General features: G+C 40.1%; 1 protein-coding gene across 10 annotated transcripts in view; it reads left to right on the top strand.

The window, feature by feature from the left end:
* The window catches only part of MAST4 (microtubule associated serine/threonine kinase family member 4), a 618,779-nt gene that overhangs the window by 306,190 nt on the left and 288,837 nt on the right, over positions 1-23,752 (top strand). For all 10 annotated transcript variants that reach the window (XM_070774592.1, XM_070774594.1, XM_070774593.1 and 7 more), the window contains one exon: positions 13,612-13,643. In XM_070774592.1, the coding sequence (XP_070630693.1) occupies positions 13,612-13,643 (32 nt within the window). The remainder of the gene's footprint in view (positions 1-13,611; positions 13,644-23,752) is intronic.

Genomic DNA, 23,752 nt, shown 5'->3' with positions numbered 1-23,752 from the left:
TCTGCTATCCTTAACATGAGACATCTGACCTTGGCGAAATCACAGGGTTACTTTTCCAGGGCTCAATTTCCCCATCAGAAAAAAGTGGTGGTCGCCCTTCCTGTAATTGCAGGGTAGGGTAAGGCTCAAATGAGATCCTGTAGGAAAATATGTGTAGCACAGGGCCTGGTGCCTGCTTGATTACTTATACCACAGCTTCAGCCCCACAGCTCTAGCTTTCATAGTGTGACGGAGGGGAAGGTGTTAAGCGGGAAATAGGGGACCCTACCTTCCTCTCTGTTCGTCTCAGGGTTCCCTATTCCAGCATTCTTTCAACTGATGTTATTTGAAATAACACATTGGACAAATTAACTTCAAAAAAGATCCAGTATCCCTTTAACAAATAGGACCTATTACTTACTAAGTAAAATATATCCTTTATAAGGCAATTGTTTATTTTATTCTGTGACCTCTTTACAATAAATTTCAATACCATTAAAGGCTTAAGACATATTATTGATTATTTGAATATGTGTGTCATGAATCTTCCCTTGCTCTCATACATTTTGTATGTACATTTTAAGTGTCGTCTTTTGCATTTAGATGGAGAAGAGTGGATTAGAAGAAAGCAGACTTGTGGGTATTAGCTTCATATAGCACTTCAAGAGCTCCCTTGCGCTGTTTTGCCTGTAAATTTCTACACTAAGATGGGCTTTCAGAATAGTGACTGTTAGATAAACTATGGGGTGTCTTTAGTAAATAAAAATGATTAATCTCAGCTGAATAAATTCACTATCACTGGCCAAATAGTCTCATCCAATTCCGTTTCCTCATTCTATCAAAAGCCTTTTTCTTTTTGTGTTAAAGTTGTCTGTAATTTTAATGGAAGCTTTGAGTTATTATCTGATTTTTTAAAATTGGTTCATAAAAGGATATTGATTCTTTAAATTAGGAGTGGTTGAAATGTTGTTTATGGGCAAGCAGTCTCCTTTGCTGTAACCTGGGACCCTCGGTCAAGAAAACTCATCTTAAATCTGTGTAAAGACACCCTTAAAAAAAAAATCGTAGCTCTTAGAGACCATCTCTGGATTGGACAGTAACGTTGGTTTGGAAATACAGGGGGAGCCAACAGGTAAAAGAGAAAAACTGTTAAGCACAGTCCTTCCTAGTTGCTTAATTTTTATTGCCTGCCATTGATACTCATTTCTTTCCCAGGGTGTTTTCCTGGGTAATGAGAAGATTCTAAAATCAAATAAGGCTTTTGAACAGTGAAGATGTTTGCACTGTTCTCTTGAAGAATCCTATAGATTTATAGTGATCCTAAGAGGTGTCTCATATCCACTATATTAACTAGCCTTTTAGAAGCTTATGAACATTGTAGCTTTTATTGATTCCAGGGAATTGTACCCAACAATAAGCAATAAAAGTCGATGGTAACTTTCTTCCTATATAGGGGTGTGCCGATCAATATTTTGAATTTACTGTAATTTTCTGGTAATGGATGGAAGACTTGAAAAAATTGTGGAGCCTTGCAGGGCACAGCTGTGCAGTGTTGCCTTTTTATCTAAGCTCACTGTAGGTCACAGGCTTTCCCAAGTAACAAGAAACATAGTTAAGTGGCAGGGCCGATGCGTGTATTTATCACAAGCCTTCATAAGTCTCTTTGGAAGGAAAAAGGAGAATTGCAAAATTTGTCCCCAGTGACCTTAATTTTCTAGTCCTAAAGGACCTCCAAAGTGTACTGACTTAAAGGCAATTCAGATGTTAAATATCCAATATTTGTATATGATCTCCTTCTGCTAAAGGAATTTTTTGTCCTGATTAGTGACAGGGTGTGTGTTTTCACTGAAGCCTGCTTTGCCTGGAATCTTCCGATTGTTTGACAGAACTGCGCCCAGTTCTACAGTCAGAGAAGAGGAGATAGGCGTCCTGAGCACTTGCTCCTTGCTTTTACCCATTTGTCACTTGTGGCCCAGGTGGCACATCCGATGTGAGTGTCACACTCAGCACTAGTGCTGGCTGGCGTCTAGGATGCTGGTGTGTTCAGAGCTGTGCCACGGGCATCGTGTGTGGTCTCAGTCTTCTCAACTATCATAGCCTCATTTTATAACTTAGAAGATTGAGTCTTAGAGATGTTAAAGAGATATTCCAAGGATGTTTTCCAGCATTGACTTATATTAGAACATAGATATATCTGAATCTAGATCCTGTTCATTTACTCACTATGAAGTATACAATGAGCTTAAATAAGAATTTCTGTTTAACACAAAGTTCGGTTGATCTAATATCCGTTTTCTTGTTTCACTTCTTTTGTTGCAAAGGGCTGTAGCTCCTCTGATTTGATCAAAACAAATTTCTTTAATTTCAAAGATGGTACACGTTTGCTTGAAAGAGATAGTATATTGTTCTTTAAGAAGAAAATGAACACAGAAAATACTGTATGACTGAGGGCTGAAAGCTCCTAACCTTGAGGAAATAAATTCACCTCACTTAGTATATAGTACGGAGAAGGTGATGGCACCCCACTCCAGTACTCTTGCCTGGAAAATCCCATGGACGGAGGAGCCTGGTGGGCTGCAGTCCATGGAGTTGCTAGGAGTTGGACACGACTGAACGACTTTACTTTCACTTTTCAATTTCATGCATTGGAGAAGGAGATGGCAACCCACTCCAGTGTTCTTGCCTGGAGAATCCCAGGGATGGGGGAGCCTGGTGGGCTGCCATCTATGGGGTCGCACAGAGTCGGACACAACTGAAGCAACTTAGCAGCAACAGCAGCAGTATATAGTAAGCACTCAGTCAACTGGAGGTGTACTAGGGTTCGATCCCTCCCTGCTACTCAGGAAACTTTGCAGAAATGTGGAAACTCAAGAGGCAGATTTACCTTATATCATACTGAATTGGAAGGAGGTATGTATATAAATGTGAGATTCTCAAGTTTGATTTTTTGATATCAAGGGTGTAACATGTTAGGAAGCATCAAAACCCTAGTAATTGGCTGGAAAGGAAGCTTGTTTCATTTGCTCATTTACTTGGGGTTAACCAATAATTTGACTGGCTACGCTTTTTCTATTTTAAAAGATCTGTGTTAAAAGTAATGTGTTTGCAAAGCTTTACTTCAAATAAAGCCAGAGTCTATAAAAATACTTTAAGTGTGAAATTTGCTTAGAAAGAGCTGCAAAACTGTGTTGTAATACTCCTTTCTAAGAGTAATTGCCACTGTGTTATCAAGTTTGAATGCAACTCCATATAGCCTACTTGGGGCGGGGGTGCGGGGGGTGGGGGAAGTGTTATCCCTGGCGGGAGGGGGTGGCGGCGTCGCTAGTACAAATACACCAAATCTTACTTGGTGATGAAAAGTAATTAAAACTGTTCTGGACTCAGACTGCTGTGGATTCAAAGACAAGCTAAGCCATTTACCAGCTCTCTGACCTGTGTCACTACTTACTGCTGTGTGCCTCAGTTCTGCAAAATGAAAATAATAGTGAAAATTAAAGAAGATAATGTACATCACCACGCAGTCCACATTAGGAACTGTGACTAGATGGATAAAGGTGGGCTTAGTAAAGAAATACAATTCCCACCAATTGTGTAAAAAATTTTACAGTGGAAAAGGGGGTTGTGATTAATGATATTTAACTTTCATGCAAGAAAGACTTGGGGGACTGCCTTTGTAGTCCAGTGGTTAAGGCTTTTCTTCCAATGCAGGGGGTGCAGGTTCAAACTAAGATCCCTCATGCCTCTTGGCCAAAAAGTCAAAGCATAATACAGAAGCTATATTGTGACAAATTCAATAAAGACTTAAAAAATGGTCCACATTAAAAAACAAAGTACTGAAGACCTGTCCTTTGCTCTAATTTTACTTTGCAAACCTCTCTCACATTCTCTCCCACCAGGGACCCTCTGGTCTAAATTAAATGGTCTTGCATCCCCTCATCCACATTCAGATTTCATGATTTAACTTTTGAACGGCCCTCTTCTTTCGTCTCTGGATGGTGCCCGCCCTTGGTAGTGGTTTAGTTGCCCAGACCTATCTGACTCTTTGAGGCCCCATGGACTGTAGCCCATCAGGCTTCTCTGTGCATGGGATTTCCCAGGCAAGAATACTGGCGTGGGTTGCCATTTCCTACTCCAAGGTATCTTTTCTACCCACAGATCAAACCCACATCTCCTACAGTGAAGGTGGATTCTTTACTGACTTAGCTCCTACATGTTCTAAACTTTCCCAGAAGTTAAGCATTTCTTTTCAGCTCCCATAGATCCTAGACACACATTTCTCTCTTGAATCTGCCCCTCCTCTCTTTCCCCCACTGTCTGTTTCTTAGTCCTGCCACTGAGCTATGCTTCCTGGATAAATTAATAAGCCTCTGAGTTACTTTCCTTTATAACTCATTTACACCCTGTTACCAGAGTGATCCTTTTAGATGTGTAAATTTAACCATCTTATTCTACTTAAAATGTTCTCTGAATTCCTCATTGCCTATAGGATAAAGACAGTCTCTCCTAAAATCCTATGGCTTTCCCTGTGCCTGCCTCCATACTCATGTCCTGTTGTTTTTTTCTTTCTACCTTCTGTTCTGGCCTTTCCAAGTTTACTAAGAGCTATATGCTGTTTCACCCCACCCTGCTTTGCTGCATCCATTCCCTCTGCTGGAATGCCCCTTTCCTCACCCATTCCTGAGGCTGCCTCACCAACTCCCAGATGCCTCTGAAGAAAGGCCAGGCTTACGTATTGCATCACTTGGGAATATTTGATTTGCAAGGAGCAGAAACAGCAAGTTAAACTGGTTTAAACAAGGAAGGGACTTGATTGGCTCCCATAATTGAGAAATTCAGGTAGAGGCAAGACTAGATCCATTAATTCAAAGAAATCACCCAAGACCCAGTTTCTACCTTTCTTCTCTGTCACCTTCTACCCTGCGGCTGTTGTTAGTGTTTTGGGATTAACGCTCCTCCTTTCTTGCTAGCTTTCTTGGAAAAGGGAAGGAGTTCTTTCCCAGGAGCCCAGAACACACATGATTTGGCATCTTATTTTCCCAGATTGAATCAGGTGCTATCTTTGAAGCAATTACTTTGGCTCAAATGATGAACTTTGTCATCAATTTAACCTAACCTGAGCTAAGCCTGGTGGTCCATCAGATTTTGTTTTTATTAATGATGGGAAACATCACTGGGAAAGAAACCATCTTGACTCTCCTTAAAGAAAACTGATCACCCCCCTCCCTTGGTACTACTGCGTATTTTGAGAAAAACTCTATTCCAGGCTTTTCCACACTGTATTCTAAAGCAAGCCAAGTCCTTTAACCTCAGCACTTGCCTCATCAGCCTTTACTAAAGAGTGTTCAATGGATTAAAAAACCCCAAAAACATTTTGCTCACTTTAATCCCCGCATGTGTCCCTTGTTTTCACTTTGGCAGAAGATTTGCCTTCTGTTTCTGAAATTACAGGACTCTAAGTAAATTGCTTCACTTTCCTTTGTTGTTTAAAAGGTATCTGTTCTTACCCATACTTTTCTTCCTTTTAAAAGGAAAATCTCCCCTCTTTTTAAAAAACATTTTATTTATTTTTTTATTAAAGCCAACCCTCTCTGCTTATGTACTCATTCAGACCCCCAGTCCCCTCCCTGTTGTCACATCACCACTTTGACCTGCTTTCTGGCACTTTCCCCTTGGAATGTAGACAAAAATTGGGGCTGAATAATGCAGGTTCAGATGTTGTGTCCACCATCTCCTGGCTTTGCAGTCCTGGGCAATCGCTCGTCTCTGGACACTTCATGGGAAGGCTGGAGTGTTGCACCAAGCAGCCACGTGAATTTGTTAGGAAATTCATAGACTCCATTCTTTATAGAACCTTACAAAACCCAAAGAGCCAGACACCCATATTGTGACTGAGGAACTCGTATATGGAAAGGCATAGGAGGTGAATGCCAAGTCTTGAGGACCATGACGGTTGATTTCAGTTCAAGGCAGAAAAAGCTAACTCAGAAAGGAAGGCAGTAACTACTTGTGTTTTGCCAGAGAAAGTGAGCGTGTGGTTGTGATCAAGTAAAATTTACACGAAAACCAAGCAAGCATTTTAGTGTGACTTTTATGGTTTATTGTGTTGAACTTTACTGCCACAAATAAATATGTTAAAGTGCATTATGGTTATAGATACAGAAATAGAATGAAATAAAACCTGCAAGAAAGGGAAATCCTTTAAGATTCTCCACCCAACTCACATTCTCACTGAGAGAGAGATTTCAGTGGTAGTTTACAGGTTGGATGGTTTAAAAGTCCAGGCATCTCTGTCGCTTTCTACTGCTGCTTTTCCAGCTTTGTTCTACAGTTTGTATTCAGAGAGCTGTGTACTTTATGGGCAATTCACCGGATTTTTCAAGGGTGGTTTGAACGTGAGCCACTTTTGAGTATAACTCAGTTTCAGAAGCAACCTTTCATGTAAGATCTGGTTCTGTGGTGTGGTGTGTGTATTCTTCTGTCCTCTGTTTCTGCCTTCACAAGTAAAAATGGAGGTCAGGAAAATGGGGCTGAAAACCTTCCTTTAAAAGAGCCAATCCCTGGCTGAGCCTATACCCCTAGTTAAATTTGCACCCCACTGGGTAGGAAGAGTTCCACTTGGGGCACCCTTCCTTGCCCTACCATGCTTCCCACTTGGAAAGGAAATAACAATAAAACCCTCAAACTTCACTACTATAATGACAGCTAGAAAAGTAGTATTCCATTAAAAAAAAACAATCCAACTATTGTGCCTTTAAGGGTACTTAGAAGTGCCAGCCTCATGAAACAACATATACAAACAACTCTCTCTCCATCTCCAGGGTGGTGTTCAGACATCGATATTTGTCAAAGCTCCCTGGGTGACACTGACGGGTAGCCAGGCTGCATTCAGAACCACTGCTTGAGCTGAATTATCTCATCCCCTTTTATTTTCTCTCCCCTGTTACCATTTACTCATTCAAATTATACTGCATACTCTTGCACCTGGTGATATCTCTCTTGTCCTGGGTATGTGTGTTTCCCCAAGTAGCTTTTAAATCTGTTTTGTTTTCTCCTTATGTGTCCCTAACAGTGCCTGATACACTGCCTCGCACATCTTAGCTCTTTAAACTCTCTCCCTAAATTAATGGTTTGTCAGTGCAGAGTAGTCGGAGTCACCCTTGATGACAGGGTGAGGCCACTGATGACTAATTAAGGGATGATGATATGGAGGAGTATGGGAACTTTAAATCTAATGGTTTCTGGGAAATAGTGAGAAAGTGGTGTGTGCTGGCTATCAGGGTTCTATTTGTTTGCAGGATTTTGCTTTTCTGTTAGGGTTTGGGGGGAGGGTGGGTTACCGAATTCCAAATCCTCTTCCCTTTCTTTCAGAGGACCTCCGGGTTGTGAAGCCTGGTGGAGCTGGCCCTACCTCCTACTGTGCTCAGGAAGGGAGCCAGCATTTCCTTGTTCCTGCCCCCTGGGCAGTTAGGGCAGGGCCCTGGTGTATCATGCTGACACCCACCAGGAATGGGACACTCATGGGGAGTGCCTGCCCCAGTGCTAAGGGAAGGTGCTGGGACCTGCCGAAGGTCCTTGCCAGAGGGAAGCTGAGCTGAGCTTTGAGCAGCAGCGGTGTGGTCATGTTCTCTGGGGGTTCATTTCCTAGTTCCTTCCCATTTTTGGATCTTATCTGTGAAGCTATCTTGTGTGAGAGCTGGCATCTACCCTGTAGTATTTTCACTTGCTAGCCTCTTTTGGTTTGTGTGGTTTGAGGGTTTGCATAGTTTAGCACATCATTTTGCTACCTCATGCTGGAGAAGGCAATGGCAACCCACTCCAGTACTCTTGCCTGGAAAATCCCATGGACTGAAAAGCCTGGTAGGCTACAGTCCATGGGGTCGCAAAGAGTCAGACATGACTGGGCGACTTCACTTTCACTTTCACTTCACTACCTCATGCGAAGAGTTGACTCATTGGAAAAGACCCTGATGCTGGGAGGGACTGGGGGCAGGAGGAGAAGGGGATGACAGAGGATGAGATGGCTGGATGGCATCACCGACTCGATGGACGTGAGTCTGAGTGAACTCCGGGAGTTGGTGATGGACAGGGAGGCCTGGCGTGCTGCGATTCATGGGGTCGCAAAGAGTCGGACACGACGGAGCGACTGAACTGAATGAACTGAACCACATAGCAAACTTCTCCCCACTTGTAGATTTGAAGCAGCCCTGTGTGAATACTTACATGTGCCGCTTCTCCTTTTTCTGTCTGTCCTCTCTTTTCCTCTCTCTTCCAGGCCATGGTTTTACATACCGTTTTATACATTAATGATTTCAAAGTCTATTTCCAGCCCTGATCTCTTTCCTGAACCCCAGGTTCATTTGTCCGACCACCTGTTTGGAAGTTTCTCTTTGTTATTCTCACAGACATCTTGAATGTGACATATCCAGACTGAAATTCTTCCCTCAAACTCCACTTGATCAGGCCAAGAACTGACTCTTTCTGGCTTTCTCTTCCATCTTCCACATCAAGTTCTTTCGTAACTTCTCTGAAAACGTATCTCAAACCTGACCTTGACCGTCTTCACTGATGGTCCAAGTCACAATCTTCTCTCATTTAGACTATTCTGTAACCTTCTAAAATACTGGACTAATTGTGACCTTATAGTATGCTTAGAATATTTTGGTATTTATTGGTTCATACATTCCATGCTCTAACTTAGATGTCCCTAACTTCCAGAGACTGGTACCTCCTGTTAAATCAGCAGCAGCATTAGATTAGAAATCAAGTGCACAGTAAATGAAATGCACTTGAATTATCCAAAACCATCCCCCCTGACACCCAGTCCATGGAAAAATTATCTTCCACAAAATCAGTTGCTAGTGCCAAAAAGGTTAGGGACCACTGCTCTAAAATACACACATACACACACACAGTTTTTCTTTCTCCCTACTTCTCTCTCCTCCTTTTAGAGAACTTTAAAAACTTTTGGAATCATTTGAGATTTGTAGAAAAGTTGCAAGATAGTCAAATTTTTGCATACCCTTCCTCCAGTTTCCACTAGTGTTCACATCTTATGTAACTTTAATACACTTGTCAAAATTATGAAATTGACATTTATACATTACTGTTAACTAAACTACACACTTTATTTGGCTACCACCAGGTTTTCCACTAAGGTCCTTATTAATGAGTCAAAATCCAGTCTAGGATCCAGCATTGCATGTAGTCACTGTTGATCCTTAGTCTTCTCTGATCTGTGACAGTTTCCCAGTTGTTCCTTGTTTTTCACAACCCTGACAGTTTCGAAGATGTTCTATAGAATGACCCTAAGTTTGGGTTTCCCTGGTGTTTTGTTTCTTTTCTTTTTTTCCAGAATGAAACGGGAGCTAAGGCTGTGGGGGAGAGAATGCCACAGAGATGAAGTCCTTCCCATCACGTCATATCAGGGGCACGTGATGTCTGTGCTTATCATTGGTATCATTAGCGTTGGTTGGTTCAGATGGTGTTGGTCAGGTTTATCCGCTGAGAAGTTGCTGCTTTTCCTTTTCCCTCCTTTCTTTTTGGAAGGGAATCACTAAGTCCAGGGGTTTCCTAGGTGGTGCTAGTGGTGGTAAAAGAACCCACCTTCCAATGCAGGAGATGTAAGACACACTAACACTAGTTCGATCCCTGGATCAGGAAGATCCCCTGGAGGAGGGCACGGCAACCCACTCCAGTATTTTTGCCTGGAGAATCCCCATGGACAGAGGAGCCTGGAGGGCTACATTCCGTGGGGTCACAAAGAGTTGGACATGACTGAAGCGACTTAGCACACATGTGCTAAGTACAGACCCTTTCCAGGGGAAGAGAATTAAGCCCCACCTCTTGAAGGAGGGGATATCTTATTTGTAACACTATCTATGGACATCTCCTTTCTTTTTTAAATCATAAGTGGCCTATCAGTTAAAAAGAATAGTTCAAAGATTTCATGGCAGATATAACCACATTATTTTATTTGTGTATGAAGAGCTAGTAAATACTTCAGAAATAGTATATACTGTTAAAGTTGCCATTGTGGATATTGCATACATATTAAACATTGCAGCTATTTCTCAGTTGTCTTTGTGAATAAGACAAGTTATTTTCTCTGTTTGAGGCCAAGGTTGGCCAAAAGGAAAAGAATCACCTGTTATGCTTTCTCTTTCTGGACTCACAGAAATTCTCTTCACAAACTTGAGGAACCTGTGTGTCTTCAGTCTTATCAAGAGATCACAAGATGAAAACCAAAGTACTTAGGCAGATTAACTTTTCTTCATCTTTATTTTTAGTGTATGTACACTGAAAATATTTTTTCCAGTTAGAATTTATAGAAAAGGAGGCAAAGAAGATCATAATATTAAGCAAATAATGATATAAAGTGATTCTAAAAATATTAGAAGTCACTGAAAAATCAACATCGTTGAAAATAATTTTAGAATTCTAATATTCTTAAGTATACTAAATATGCATTTCTTTAACCTATGATGATTAATAATCACACTTTTTAGTTCAGATGGATGTTTCTTGCCCTTTTTTCCTCTCTCTGCTCTCTTCCCTTCTCTGTTCTTATGCTACATTTTTAACACATGTTCCACGTATACTCAGCACAAGCTTTGGTTTATGACTGGCACTAAAAGGTGGCACAATGGTAAAGAATCTGCCTGCCACTGCAGGAGATGCAAGAGATGCAGTTTCCATCCCTAGGCTTAGAAGATCCCCTGGAGTAGGAAATGGCTACCCACTCCAGTATTCATGCCTGAAAAATTCCATGGACAGAGGAGCCTGGTAGGCTGCAGTCCATGGAGTCGTGAAGAGTCAGACACGACTGAACGTGCATACATTTGCATGGCACTACTACCATAATTCTCCAGGCAAGAACACTGGAATGGGCTGCCCTTTCCTTCTCCGAGGGGATCTTCCCAACCCAGGGATCAACCTGGGTCTCCTGCATTGCAGGCAGATTATTTACTGTCTGAGCCACCGGAGAAGCCCAATACCATATGCCTTACCTAATTATATATGTGTGTGTTAGTGACCTTGTCCTGACACTAAAAGAATACGATGAGGACACGCACGCAGTATCGCTGGGGTTGGGGCAGTAAGTGCCTAATGTTGCTCATTTGCATCCAACCAGTGCAGGCTCATCAGCGTGTGGTCCCACGAGGCAGGGCCATAGTCCCTCCTGGCTCCATCTGCAGTTTCTCAGTCTTCCTGGTATTTGCAGGCTTTTGCAGCCATTGTTCACAAGGTCTTGGCCACAGCACATTCATTTCTCTCACTTTATTACCGTCACATCTGATTCCAATTTGCTACCAAATTGAGTTTCCAGTTCCGCGCCTGACATTCAAGCCGTCAGGTGGATTAGCTCCTCAGCTTGTTTAGCGTGGACCCTGCAGGTCAGTTGACAGTGGCCTATTAAATGTCCCCGGCCCCTCTGCCTGCAACCTCGGCTGCCATACCGGGAGCAGCATTGTGGGCTTTCCCACTGTGACCTTTCTTCTTGTTTAGAACTCATAATTCTAGAGCTGTTGGAAAGACTTTCTGATTAAAAGCAGAGTTGGCTTTGTATCCCTTATCTTGCCATTTCAGCAGTTTTTTTTTTTTTTTCTCAGAGCAAAACAGCCAGCTTTCGGTTGGGTCATTTGGTGGAATATGATTGATTGAACTACTTGGGGATCATTTATTTGGCCCTTCCCCTCTTATCTTCTGAGTGATCTGTTTACCTCAGATGTTGAAACATCTGACTTCTTTTCTGTTATTAATGATAACACCTCAGGTACCCCTCCTTTTCTTTTAAAGCTGCTGTCAGATGAGCTTACTAAACAGAAGTATTTATTTGTTTAATTAAGCTCTAGGCCTTTGCTGTATAGTAGGTCTCAGGGATTTCTTTCTCTTTGTTTATGGAAGCATGGTTGCTTTGCCATAGTCTGTCAATTTCAGGTGTACAGCACAGGGATTCAGTTATATGTATGAATTCCTTTTCAGATCAGTAATTTCTTTTTAAAAGAAACTCTCTGGTGAATGATTACTTCTAGGGAGTTCTTTTTTCTTTTTCTTTTTAACCTAAATACAAAACAGATTTCTCAGTGCTTGTCATAATCTAAGACACACATATAGAAAATTATTCATTGGTTGTTCTATTTACATTTCAGTTTTCCAAAGAAAACTGTCTTGGTCAGAGATGCATCTCTCCTCATTAGAGGCTTTAGCAAATAAAGGTGTATTTATGTTTTGGAAACAGGGGCCTAAGTTCAGCAAACACTATAATTTCTTAGGGCTAATGAAGGATTAAAGAAAAACTCAAAACAACAAAAACCATTCCGCCACTGAACCCTGCAGCCCTTGAAAAGAAAATGGTTAGCTATTAGGAAAAGGAAGAAAATACTCTGTCCCTAAAATTGTTTCCTTTTTTTTCTTGTATTTAATCATCTGATTATTATAAATCTATATCAAAATATATTTTCCCGTTAATAAGAGAGTAAAGTAATAACTTTGATTAAGTTCTGTTTAAGGCAGGATCCTCCTCTGGGCTGCTACTCTCAAGTCTGTTTTATTTTTTGGTAAGCTGTGCCGAAGTAAATTGCATGGTTTAGAAGTAAGATGGGAGACCACAGGCCATGACAAACATTTGAGGATCCAATAAGAACAGGGAGCAGGAAAGGTGAGTTTGAAGTTGAAGGGGAGCACCTTTCAGAAAATGATGCTTGAACTCCAGGCAGGCAAAAAAATAAATGATAATTATGGGAATGAAGGCCCAAATTTAGGCAAGCCTTTCAAATTTTGAGTTAAAACAGCCAGATGACTCATTGCTTCCTATTCTTTAGTTATCGTCATCAAGTAATCATTCTCGAATGCCCAGGCTTCTGAAAGCTCCATCAGTGGGTGGAAGTATTTCTGTATCCCTTTTTATTGATTTGTTTGGCTTGTTTGCTGGGTGGTTTTGTTTTGTTTTCCCATAGACACTCCATAGAAAGGTAGATAATGATCTTAATTTGAGATAAGTGTGAGAGCATCCTTTGAAACTATAAAGCAATCTATTAATTGTTGTTGCTGTCTGCCTACCTTTTGAGAGGTTCATTAACCTACTTTAAAAAATACCCTAAATCATAAATCACATTTTCTTTAAGAAATAACACCAGAAGGAAACGTTTTGCTGTTTCTTTTTAAAATTATGATCTTGGGTAGACACAACGTTTTGCGTGAGTTTATTTCTGTTGGGGGCAAATAGTCTGATTTAACTCCCTTTTCATTTCACTTTTAACTTAATTATAATCCTGCAGAATTTCCCCTCCTCCTTCTATTTCCTTTTTGGTTAAGTTCTTTGTTTGCTCAGATTTCCCTTACCCTCAATTATAGTGTCACGTACTCAGTATTTGCCTGTCATGGCTTTGGAAGGATTGATGTCTTTTCTGCTCTGGAATTTAGGTAATCTGTGTTTGAACCTTAAACACAGTGTATAAAAGGGACAATGTAAGACAGGATTCAGTATAAAATAATTGCACTAAAATCTTTTCAGTATAGAAAGTGCCAAATCAAGCATAACAAGGAAGATACATTTTATGTTACCTGTTTGGTTCCTAGTAGTCCAAGGTTAAGGAAGCATCTCATAAACATGTTTTGTTTTTTCTTTTGCAGAAGGAGCTGAGTCTTCCCAGAAGAGGAAGTCTGTAAGTAGAATAATTTAGTTTCCTTATTGATTCATTCGTATTTTGGGATAAAGTGTGTAATGTCATTATTTTCTGACTTGTTAGATTTTCAGTGGCAATCAAAAGATTAATGATAATCAACTGAATTAAGAAAAGACAAAGCTTTGCACTTATTTATAAATGTCAGAATTAATGATTTCAAAATAACTTAAAGAAAATTTCCAGGGTTTGTTCCTCACGCATACTGTTAGCCAAAATATCCCATTATTCCTGGGGTAATCTTGAATTTAAAAATTCTATTATGTAATCAAATACATTATTTGGTCTGCAGATAGTTTAAATTGATCTGACTAAAGAATTGAAAGTGCTTTTCTACATGATCTAGAAATCCATGATTTTTCTTTATACTATGAATTTTTGCAGAGTAAATAATACACCTTTGCCTCTGAATTGATGAAGACTTTGCATCCGCTAACCTTTCCACTAGATCTAGACCTTACGGAGTTGATTCATGTATTGCTCTTATATTAAAATAACAAATTTGTGAACAATGACTTGATTTCTTTATTGTGGCTTTTCTTTTTAAGGCTAATAGTATATTTGCACAAATCGTAGTTTTTTTTCATTATCAAGTTGTGGAATAAAATTAATTGCCTTTAATAATGCACTAACGTCAATTTACTCTCAACTAGTACTGTGTAAGGGCTGGTCTAGAAATATTTGGATTTGATGTCTGATTTATGTTGAATTTAGTGGATGGGGCAATGTCCTTTTAAAAAAAATAAGTATAACATTTAAGATAAGTTCATGCAAATCCCAACTTGGAGAATTAGAAACATATGTAGTGACTGTTGAAAGAATTCATTCTTTTGACTACGTTTTGAAAATTTCAGTCTTTGCATCTGGGAACCAAAACTTCATCAGCCAGGAACATTTCAATACTATCCATTTTGATCTCTATTTTTTTAGTTGCCGGGAGGATATTGGATCATTATTCTTGGAGAATATGCCTGAATAAATTTTCACTGGCTCCCAGCTTATATCTCTGTACGCTACAGGTTGATGGCCTAATAGTTTATCATAGAAAATGCCCTTAGAATCAAAAACCTCCATTCTTCTGCATAATGATTAGGACTTTTCTGCCTAGACTGGTAGAAGTTCAAACTTTCTGATATTTTCCATCATGATGAGAAATAAGGAACAAGAAAAATAGAAATATCTACATAAAATATATTTATAGATAAAAATCTCTTTCTCTCATAATTTTTTTAATCCTTAAAGTATCTTAGGGTTGTCTTTTATATTTTATTTAAAAAGTTTAGAAATCTAGTCAAATCTTCATTTTAGCCTTTAAAAAGGTGGCACTTTTTTCTATTGTAAATTATTATGATTATAATGTTAATTAACAAAGTAGAATCTTCATACTTATTGGAAGGCCATATCTCCTTTTGCACTTCTATAAATCTCAAATCTGATTATATTAGCTGATAGCCATCAGTTGGTGGGAGGAATACATAGGAAAATATTTAAATTTCTTTACTTGAGAGAACGGAATCTTTAACAAAAAAAAAAAAAAAAGAATGATGGCATTAGTTTGTTTGGATTATATGCTTTGAATACTTAGTAAGAGAAAAATAAAATTATATATAAGTCAATTAAAAATCCCCTCCTAATAAAAATCAGCTAATCTATTGATCAAATTATATGAATAAAGCATCATATATATATATCAACATAAATCTACCATTTTTTTAGTGAACTTTGAAAAAATTAACAGTTGCAAGTAAAGCAAATAAGAAATAAACATTCTATTTTTAAATTTTCTATTAAATACAAGTATTCCTCAAAGAATTAATGACTTATGACATCTGTGTTCTGGGATGTAATGCCACTCTGAGTTTTCAATACAAATCTGATGAAGACAAGCATGTGTGAGTTTTTCTTAGGTATTGGTGCTCGCCCACATCATGGTACCTGATCATTAAACCTGTTAACACTTCCTCAGTTTATTTACTGTGCAATTTACTGCACAAATGCTTTCAAGTCTTTTATTACTTCTCCCAGAAAGATTGACGATTTCATCCTGCTCCTCTGTTGTCTGTCTGTGTCAACAACGAGCACCTATCCAATGGGGTGTATTCCATGTTGTCTGTGGTACCTGGGCATGTGACTGAACTTTTCAGAGGGCATGTACCTTCAGAAAAGCTGTCTTTTGAAAGAAGGCCTCTGGTTTTGTTACATCTGCAACTTCTAATTTGTGTGCATGGGAGGATAATATTTTTTAAATGCATTTTCATCATTCAGACATATAGATATATCAGATTTTTAAAAGCTTAGTATTGTTTTAAGTAAGCTTATAGATATTGCTTGTCTGGAATCAAGTGATCAAAACATACATGTGCTATAATGCATATATATTATATAAAAGTTAAAGCTTTTACAAATAAAAGAACATAAAAGTAGGCTTTTTTAAAATTACTAATTGAAAAGGACAAAAAAGCAAACTATATTCTGTCTAGAAAAAAAGGAATACAGATTGCCAATAATGTGTAATTCACGATCATTTTCTCCAGGACTAACTTGAGGTCTGTGTTTCTCATGTGTTTTAAAAGATTGTGAAGACAATGATTGTGACTTCTCTGTTTTTAACAGTGCAACTGTCATCGGAAAGAGAGGTTAAGGGAAATTATTTCTAGACCTGATATTACTTAATAACCAAGTGACCCCAGATCAGTTTTCCAGAAGTTCTTCCAGCCCTTTACTGACTTCAAGACCCCAAATCCCATCTCTATTCTGACTCCCTGTAGGGTAGATCTTAGCTAGTTACCTTCTTCTTACAAAGACTAGCCATTTTCCCAGATTCTTCTAGATCATTCCTTCTCTTTGTCCTTGGAACAGAAGTTGCCATACTCTCTGCTCCCCTTCCTCTTAGCTAGTTGTCAAAAGCTATATGTCCTATCATGAGGTAGTCATGCAATGAAATACTATATACCCAATAGGATGACTAAACTAGAGCAAATTCCAGATTCAAGATGTTAATACCATTTAAGTTGTAAAATTTCCAATAACAGCGAACCTAAACTGTCCATATTTATTAAAAGGTTAATAAAAGGTCTGGTGGGTCCCTTAACTAGTCTTTTGAACATGAGTCCTAAAACGACAATGCTGAGTGATAAAACTCTCTCTGTGTTGTCTGTTTTCAGACAGGGAGAGTGGGAAAAGGGTAAAAGCCCAAGGTGTGAGCTGATGGGTGGTTCAGAGCAAAACCACGGTCCCCTTTAATTGTAAAGGACCCCATCATGTTTTGTTAATTGATCAAATAAATAGCCCTACAGGATAAAGGGCTGCTTCTTTTTTTCATGGAATTCCCTGGAGAGAGGAGCAGGCTCTCTGTAGTTACCACTTTATTTTAGTTGAAACAGCAGCTAACACTTGGTGAGTTAGTGTTGGCTTTATGTTCTTTTGGCCCCACACATCTAGCAGTAGAAACTCAAAGCAGAAAGCAGCTCCTCTTGTGCACACAAGACCTGGAAAAGTGCTTCCTGCATGCTGAGGAATTTCTGGGAGTATTGAAATTGCTGAAAGCAACTTAAGTGTCTTCTTGGCTTAGTTTTAATTTCTTGATCTAGCGACAGCACTGTTCGCTCCATAGAGTTTTGTCCCTTCTCCATTCCTCCTTTCCTTTCATTGTTATTCTGAGATGGTTGAAGTCTAGTAGGACTGGTCATGGAATAAATAGGGCAAGGTGCTGCTGGCATAACATAGTTTCAGGTCTGCTAGGAAATTCATTTTCCTGTACACAAAGAAGCATCTTAAACACACTTATCATAATGCCAGACATCCATCCCGTTGGATCTGAAAGAACTGAAATTCATTCAGTTGGATCTTAAAGGTGTTTTTTCTCTGGCGGGGTCTCACTGAAATATACATACCTTTGGGCAGGGTGTCTCTGAGCTGCGTTTAGCACAGCAGAAGCTGAGTCATTAATGGGGTGCTTCTGGTGGACTGACAAGGGACAAAACTAGATAGGGAAAGTGCTGTCAAGAACCATTTTGCAACATGTTAAAAAGTACATGAAAAAGGTGATAAGCTTATTTCACGTCTTTCCCATGTTGTATCTCTTGGGCAGGGGCAAGAAAGGATGTTTAGGTATTAGATAGAAGACCAGGGTGAGCAGCAGAGAGGGTGTGTTATTAGAAAGATTAGGACAACAGAGGCAAAAGATCCTGAAAGTTATTGGAAGCTTCTGGGTGGAGCTGGGCCTACTGGACTTAGAAGACAGCTTGTCTCACAGTAGATAGGTTGAACTGGGTGCACTGGATTAGGACACAGTAGGTCCACTACGTATGAATGAATTCTAGTCTGAGAGCATGTCCGTAAGTCCAGTTTGTTCCTAAGTCCAACCAAGTTAGCCTAGGTATCCAACTAACACAATTGGCTATATAGTTCAGTTCAGTTCAGTCGCTCAATTGTGTCAGACTCTTTGCGACGCCATGAATCGCAGCACGCCAGGCCTCCCTGTCCATCACCAACTCCCGGAGTTCACTCAGACTCATGTCCATTGAGTTGGTGATGCCATCCAACCATCTCATCCTCTGTTGTCCCCTTCTCCTCCTGCCCACAATCCCTCCCAGCATCAGGGTCTTCTCCAATGAGTCAACTCTTCACATGAGGTGGCCAAAGTATTGGAGTTTCAGCTTTAGCATCAGTCCTTCCAAAGAACACCCAGGACTGATCTCCTTCAGAATGGACTGGTTGGATCTCCTTGCAGTCCAAGGGACTCTCAAGAATCTTCTCCAACACCACAGTTCAAAAGCATCAATTCTTCAGCGCTCAGCTTTCTTCACAGTCCAACTCTCACATCCTTACATGACCACTGGAAAAACCATAGCCTTGACTAGACGGACCTTTGTTGGGAAAGTAATGTCTCTGCTTTTGAATATGCTATCTAGGTTGGTCATAAGTTTCCTTTCAAGGAGTAAGCGTCTTTTAATTTCATGGCTGCAGTCACCATCTGCAGTGATTTTGGAGCCCCCAAAAAGAAAGTCTGACACTGTTTCCACTGTTTCCCATCTATTTCCCATGAAGTGATGGCTATATAGTACCACACTGTAATAGGTTTATAATAGTTTTCACACAAATAATACATGAAAAAATAAACACAAAACAATAAAGACTACATTTTTAATTTCACTACCTTGAAAAGTACAGTAGTACAATAGCTGGCACACAGGGGCACTTTCACATTTTTGAAAGTTCACAAATTAAAGGTTCATATTTAGGGAACTTGCTTTATTTCTCAGATTGAAATTCCTTATTTTGATACAAGAAAGGAAGTGGCCTTCTATATAATTGGATAGACTCAGGTTGATGTCATTGGCATATGTAGGTCTCTGTATTTTTTAAAAAGAAGACTTATATTCAGGCCAATTGTATTTCATCCAGAACATACTGCCTTGACGAGCTGTTAGGAAAAGTAATTTGAGTAAAATGAGATTGTTTCTAGAATGCAAGGAGAGGGAATCACCCTGGTTTTACAACTGAGTTGAATTAGATTTATGAGATTTTCAGCAAGGTGAAGGCAAGATTTTTCTGAAAGAGAGGAAAAGGGCTTAATTCAAGCAAAATAAAGGGCATGTAAACAGTATTTGGATAAGTTTTAAAATGAATTTAGTTTTCCTCTTAGTACTTTCTTCCCTCCCACTCCCACAAATATGGAAGCAAAAATTCAAAATAACTATTGTTGAAGCTGATTGGAAGTCCAGTGTCATTTTGAATGTTAGAAACCAAGAAACAAAATGAAGAAAAAATTGAGTGTTGCATCTGAATTAGCATTTAAAGTGGCATGTTTATATAAAAAGAGAATGGTGTAATATATCCTGAGAGTAAAGAGAGGATTTCAGACTGTGAAAGAATGTCAATTGCATTTATGTATTCATCGAATAGCCAGTTTGGTATTTGGTATGTATTTGCAGCATCCCCTATCACGCCTGCGTTTATCTTCTGTGAGAGGGTTGGGGGAGGAGACTTGGGAGATAGAAACAATGCAAGATTGATCTTCCCACCTTTGCAAAATTATTAGGAGAACCTTAGCTTTGCTCCAGGGGAGGGAGAGTTGGGTCACCTAGGGAGGTTTATCAAAATACATGTGCACATTTCTAAACACACTTGGGGGTGCATATCAAAACCTGTGTGTATGTGTGTTGGGTGCTGAGAAAGGGAGAGTGGGGGGCTTGTGACCTTTCAGCCCATTCTCTGGGTCAATCTAAAATGCCACCCTTGGCTGAGAACTGCTGTTCTTAGGAGAGCTGCAGGGTACACGGCATGCAGAGTGAGCTTCTGGACGTCCAAAGGCATGAGGGTGAGTTCTCTTTCAAATTTACTAGGATGATTTTTTAGCAAGTCTGCATCAGGCTGGAATTTGGAGACTTTTGGGGGGAACATTTCTTTTCAGCATGGGCTTCCCTTATGGCTCAGCTGGTAAAGAATTCTCCTGCAGTACAGGAGACCTAGGTTCGATGCCTGGATTGGGAAGATCCCCTGGAGAAGGGAAAGACTACCCACTCCAGTATTCTGGCCTGGAGCATTCCATGGACTATATAGTCCATGGGGTTGCAAAGAGTCAGATACGACTGAATGACTTCCACTTCACATTACTTTTCAGCAAGCCTTACGGAAGATGGCTCACTGTGCTCTCTTCCTAAAAGCCACCTTCTTGGGTCTGTTACTCAGTAGGCGTTTCAGAGCCACACTGCCTGGATTCAATTCTACCTCTGCCATTTAACCAGCCTATGACTTGCAGAAGGTTATTTCGACTCTCTGTGTCTTTATTTCCTCATCTGTAAATCATGTATACTATTCTATCCTGGCGGAGAAGGCAATGGCACCCCACTCCAGTACTCTTGCCTGGAAAATCCCATGGACGGAGGAGCCTGGGGGGCTGCAGTCCATGGGGTCGCTAAGAGTCGGACACAACTGAGCGACTTCACTTTCACTTTTCACTTTCATGCATTGGAGAAGGAAATGGCACCCCACTCCAGTGTTCTTGCCTGGAGAATCCCAGGGATGGGGAGCCTGTTGGGCTGCCGTCTATGGGGTCACACAGAGTCGGACACGACTGACGTGACTTAGCATAGCATAGCATTCTATCCTGGAATGTTTTGAGGATTAAATTCATAAGTATTTGTAAAATGTTCATAACAGTACCTGACATGCAGTAAGCTCTGTGTTTCGTTAAATAAAACATAAAAGGAATGAAACCTTCCTCAGCCCTCCCATCACTTCTTTCTGTCCTGTCGAGTTAAGCAAAGGACTGCCAAGTAAACTGAAGAAGTTCTGTTACAGCCAGATCATTTGAGTAGCACTTTCTGGAGAGTGACAGTGTATACCAACACTTCCGTCAACGGCAGCTGGCCCTGTATTCTTGGGTAGATTTTTTTCCTTGTTTCCCTCCAATGGTTAACCCCTCATATCAGGAGATTTCTAGGTGTGTGAAGGAGACAGTCCCCACACATGTTCTGGCTCTGTAGCATCAAACTGTGAGGGAACTCCGTGTGCTCAGGGAGTGGCCTATTTCTAGAATAATCCTTCACTTGACACCTGCCCCTCCTTCTCAGCATGGTATACAGGTTACTTCTCCTAACTGTGTTTTGAGACAGATATTGAGGAAAATGAAATGGGATATTAAAATGTACATGCAGAAAAGTTTAATCATAGGATTTTGAAGCTGGAAGAAACCTTAACAGAAAACTGCTTTTAAATACCATTGTTTGATAAGTGAGGAGCCAGCAACTCAGAGGACATGAGATTTGCGTGTTGAGATTACTTCTTGACCATGGCCAGGATTTAGGGTTCCCACCCACCCAGGACTGGAAAGCAACCTTTCCTTCTTTAGGGAAATAATATTTGAGTTAGAAAGAGATGAATGAGCAAGGGTGTGGATGCACTCTGTTCTGTAAAGATGTGAATTATAGCATCTTCATCCACAGTGCGGGTCACATCAAAGGCAGATTTTTGACCGAGTACACTTGACTTCACTGTGCTTGTCATGGTTTCTTTGAAGATTTTTTAAAGTATAGCCTCAAACTCTTCTTAAATATGTGTGCATATAGCTGATTCACTTTGTTGTACAGCAGACCCTAACACAAAGTGGTAAAGCAGTTATACTCCATTAAAAAGAAGAGTTTACACCTAAAACTGCAACCAAAAGGAAAACGTTAAGTCACATACCAGCACTACCAGGATACTGAGTTAACTCAGACTAGTGATGGGACCGGAGAAGGCGATGGCACCCCACTCCAGTACTCTTGCCTGGAGAATCCCAGGGACGGGGGAGCCTGGTGGGCTGCCGTCTATGGGGTCGCACAGAGTCGGACACGACTGAAGCGACTTAGCAGCAGCAGCAGCAGTGGTGGTGGGACTAGTGATACGACACTGGTGGGCTGTGGCCGTTCCCAAAGCTCCATCATCCAGGAAGCTGTGTGAACGGGGCAGCTGAATTCTGTATTGTTCTCCTGACTCCGTTGCTGTAGTAAGTCGGACCCTCTGTGGGGAACCATTGGTCATATCCATTTGCTCCTATAGAGTTTCTCTTTAGAATCACTGCATTTTCCTCTGCTGTTCTGACTGCTTCTGTGTTGGAACCTAAGACATGTCCACAGAACATGCCAGGACCTGTACACCTCTCTTTCAAGTGGCCTTCTGGGCTCTGCTTTACTTCTGACATCACCCAGGTAGCTTTTGATTCCTACCATAAGGAAATTGTATGCAGAGAGTTCCGCAAATGCAATTGCATGAGAGGAAAGATTTATTAAGCGTATTCTATAAATTTTATTGGCATGTGGAAATGGGTGCCTAGTCTGGAAGGGTAAATTTTGATTTTTTTTAAAGCATAAAAATTCTAATCATAATAAATTTAAATAGGCCTAATATATTTAAGGAAAGGATTTTTAAATGCCTCTTTCCTAGAACTATAATCTTTCAAGAAATATTTGCCTATTTTGTAGATGCTTAGGTGAAAATGTTCTTCCTCTATTAGAAAGTATTAATCTGGCCTAGGCATTATGCTTTTTATTGTGCGGGAAGAAATGATTTTTAATTTCTGCTGTGTCCTACAGATCAGTGAGATTAACCTTGGGGTGACATTAGCCCTGATTGCTGAGCTCTTACTAAACCCTGATTTTCCAATGCTGACTCTACTGTTATTGGTGGTGGTATATGTGTTTCTACTCAGGAAGAGGTTGTCTTTAGCGTTTATTTGTGTTTTTCAAAAACTGAGGAGGGCATTTTCATGGCACCCTCTGAATCCTTGTGTCGCTGCTGTGGGACAGATGTTCTGCAAGGTCAGTGTGGACCGTCCCCAGGGCTGACGTCAGGTCTAGGGAAGGGCGTGGTCTGCTCTCCTGGGCGCCACTCGGCCTCCTGCTGAGAGGATTTGCTCTGTGCAGGGCACAGGAGTGAGGTCACCAGGGGTTTGATATTTCAGGTTGTAAAGCATAGTGTTTAGTATCTCAACAAATCAAGAATAGATTATCTGGGAGAATAAGCAGAAAGTTTTTTAGGTCTAGGATAAATTAAATGCTAAGACTAGTCCTAGTGGGTTAAAGAAGCCTTTGGAAGCCCTGGAGTATATTTTTAAAATGCACTTGACATCATATACTGAAATGAAATTTATAGATCAGTATATGGTTTTATGTCTTAGGGGAACATTGGTGGTTTTTTTAGTGAGATTCTAATGTATTACCAATTTGTATGTAAATGAAGTTGATTCTGGTAGAATCACAGGGAAAAATACTGTCATCAAAAAGTATGTTACTTAATTTTTATCTTTGAGAATTCAAGTCGCTTAGCTCTATCCCACTTTTTTTTTTTTTTTTTTTTTGCTGGAAAATGTTGGTTAGACCACATCCTTAAGACCATAGTAGGGGGTGGTGATGATGGTGGTGATCTGGGAAAATCCTTAAAAGGAGAATTAAAACAAACATAGTTTAGACTGTTATTCCTCAAGGCTCTGTGTAGTTTCTTTTCATCCATGAACCTTTTATTTACTGTTTAACATCACCTCCGCTGTTTTATGTTAAGTACCAGGAATTATAAATTCTAATTTTATTAAACCACAGCAGAATTTAAAA

Source organism: Bos indicus, chromosome 20, assembly GCF_029378745.1.
Source record: "Bos indicus isolate NIAB-ARS_2022 breed Sahiwal x Tharparkar chromosome 20, NIAB-ARS_B.indTharparkar_mat_pri_1.0, whole genome shotgun sequence".
Taxonomy (NCBI): Eukaryota; Metazoa; Chordata; class Mammalia; order Artiodactyla; family Bovidae; genus Bos; species Bos indicus.
The sequence above is the reverse complement of the archived record's forward strand: the minus strand, read 5'-3'. Positions and strand labels throughout refer to the sequence as shown.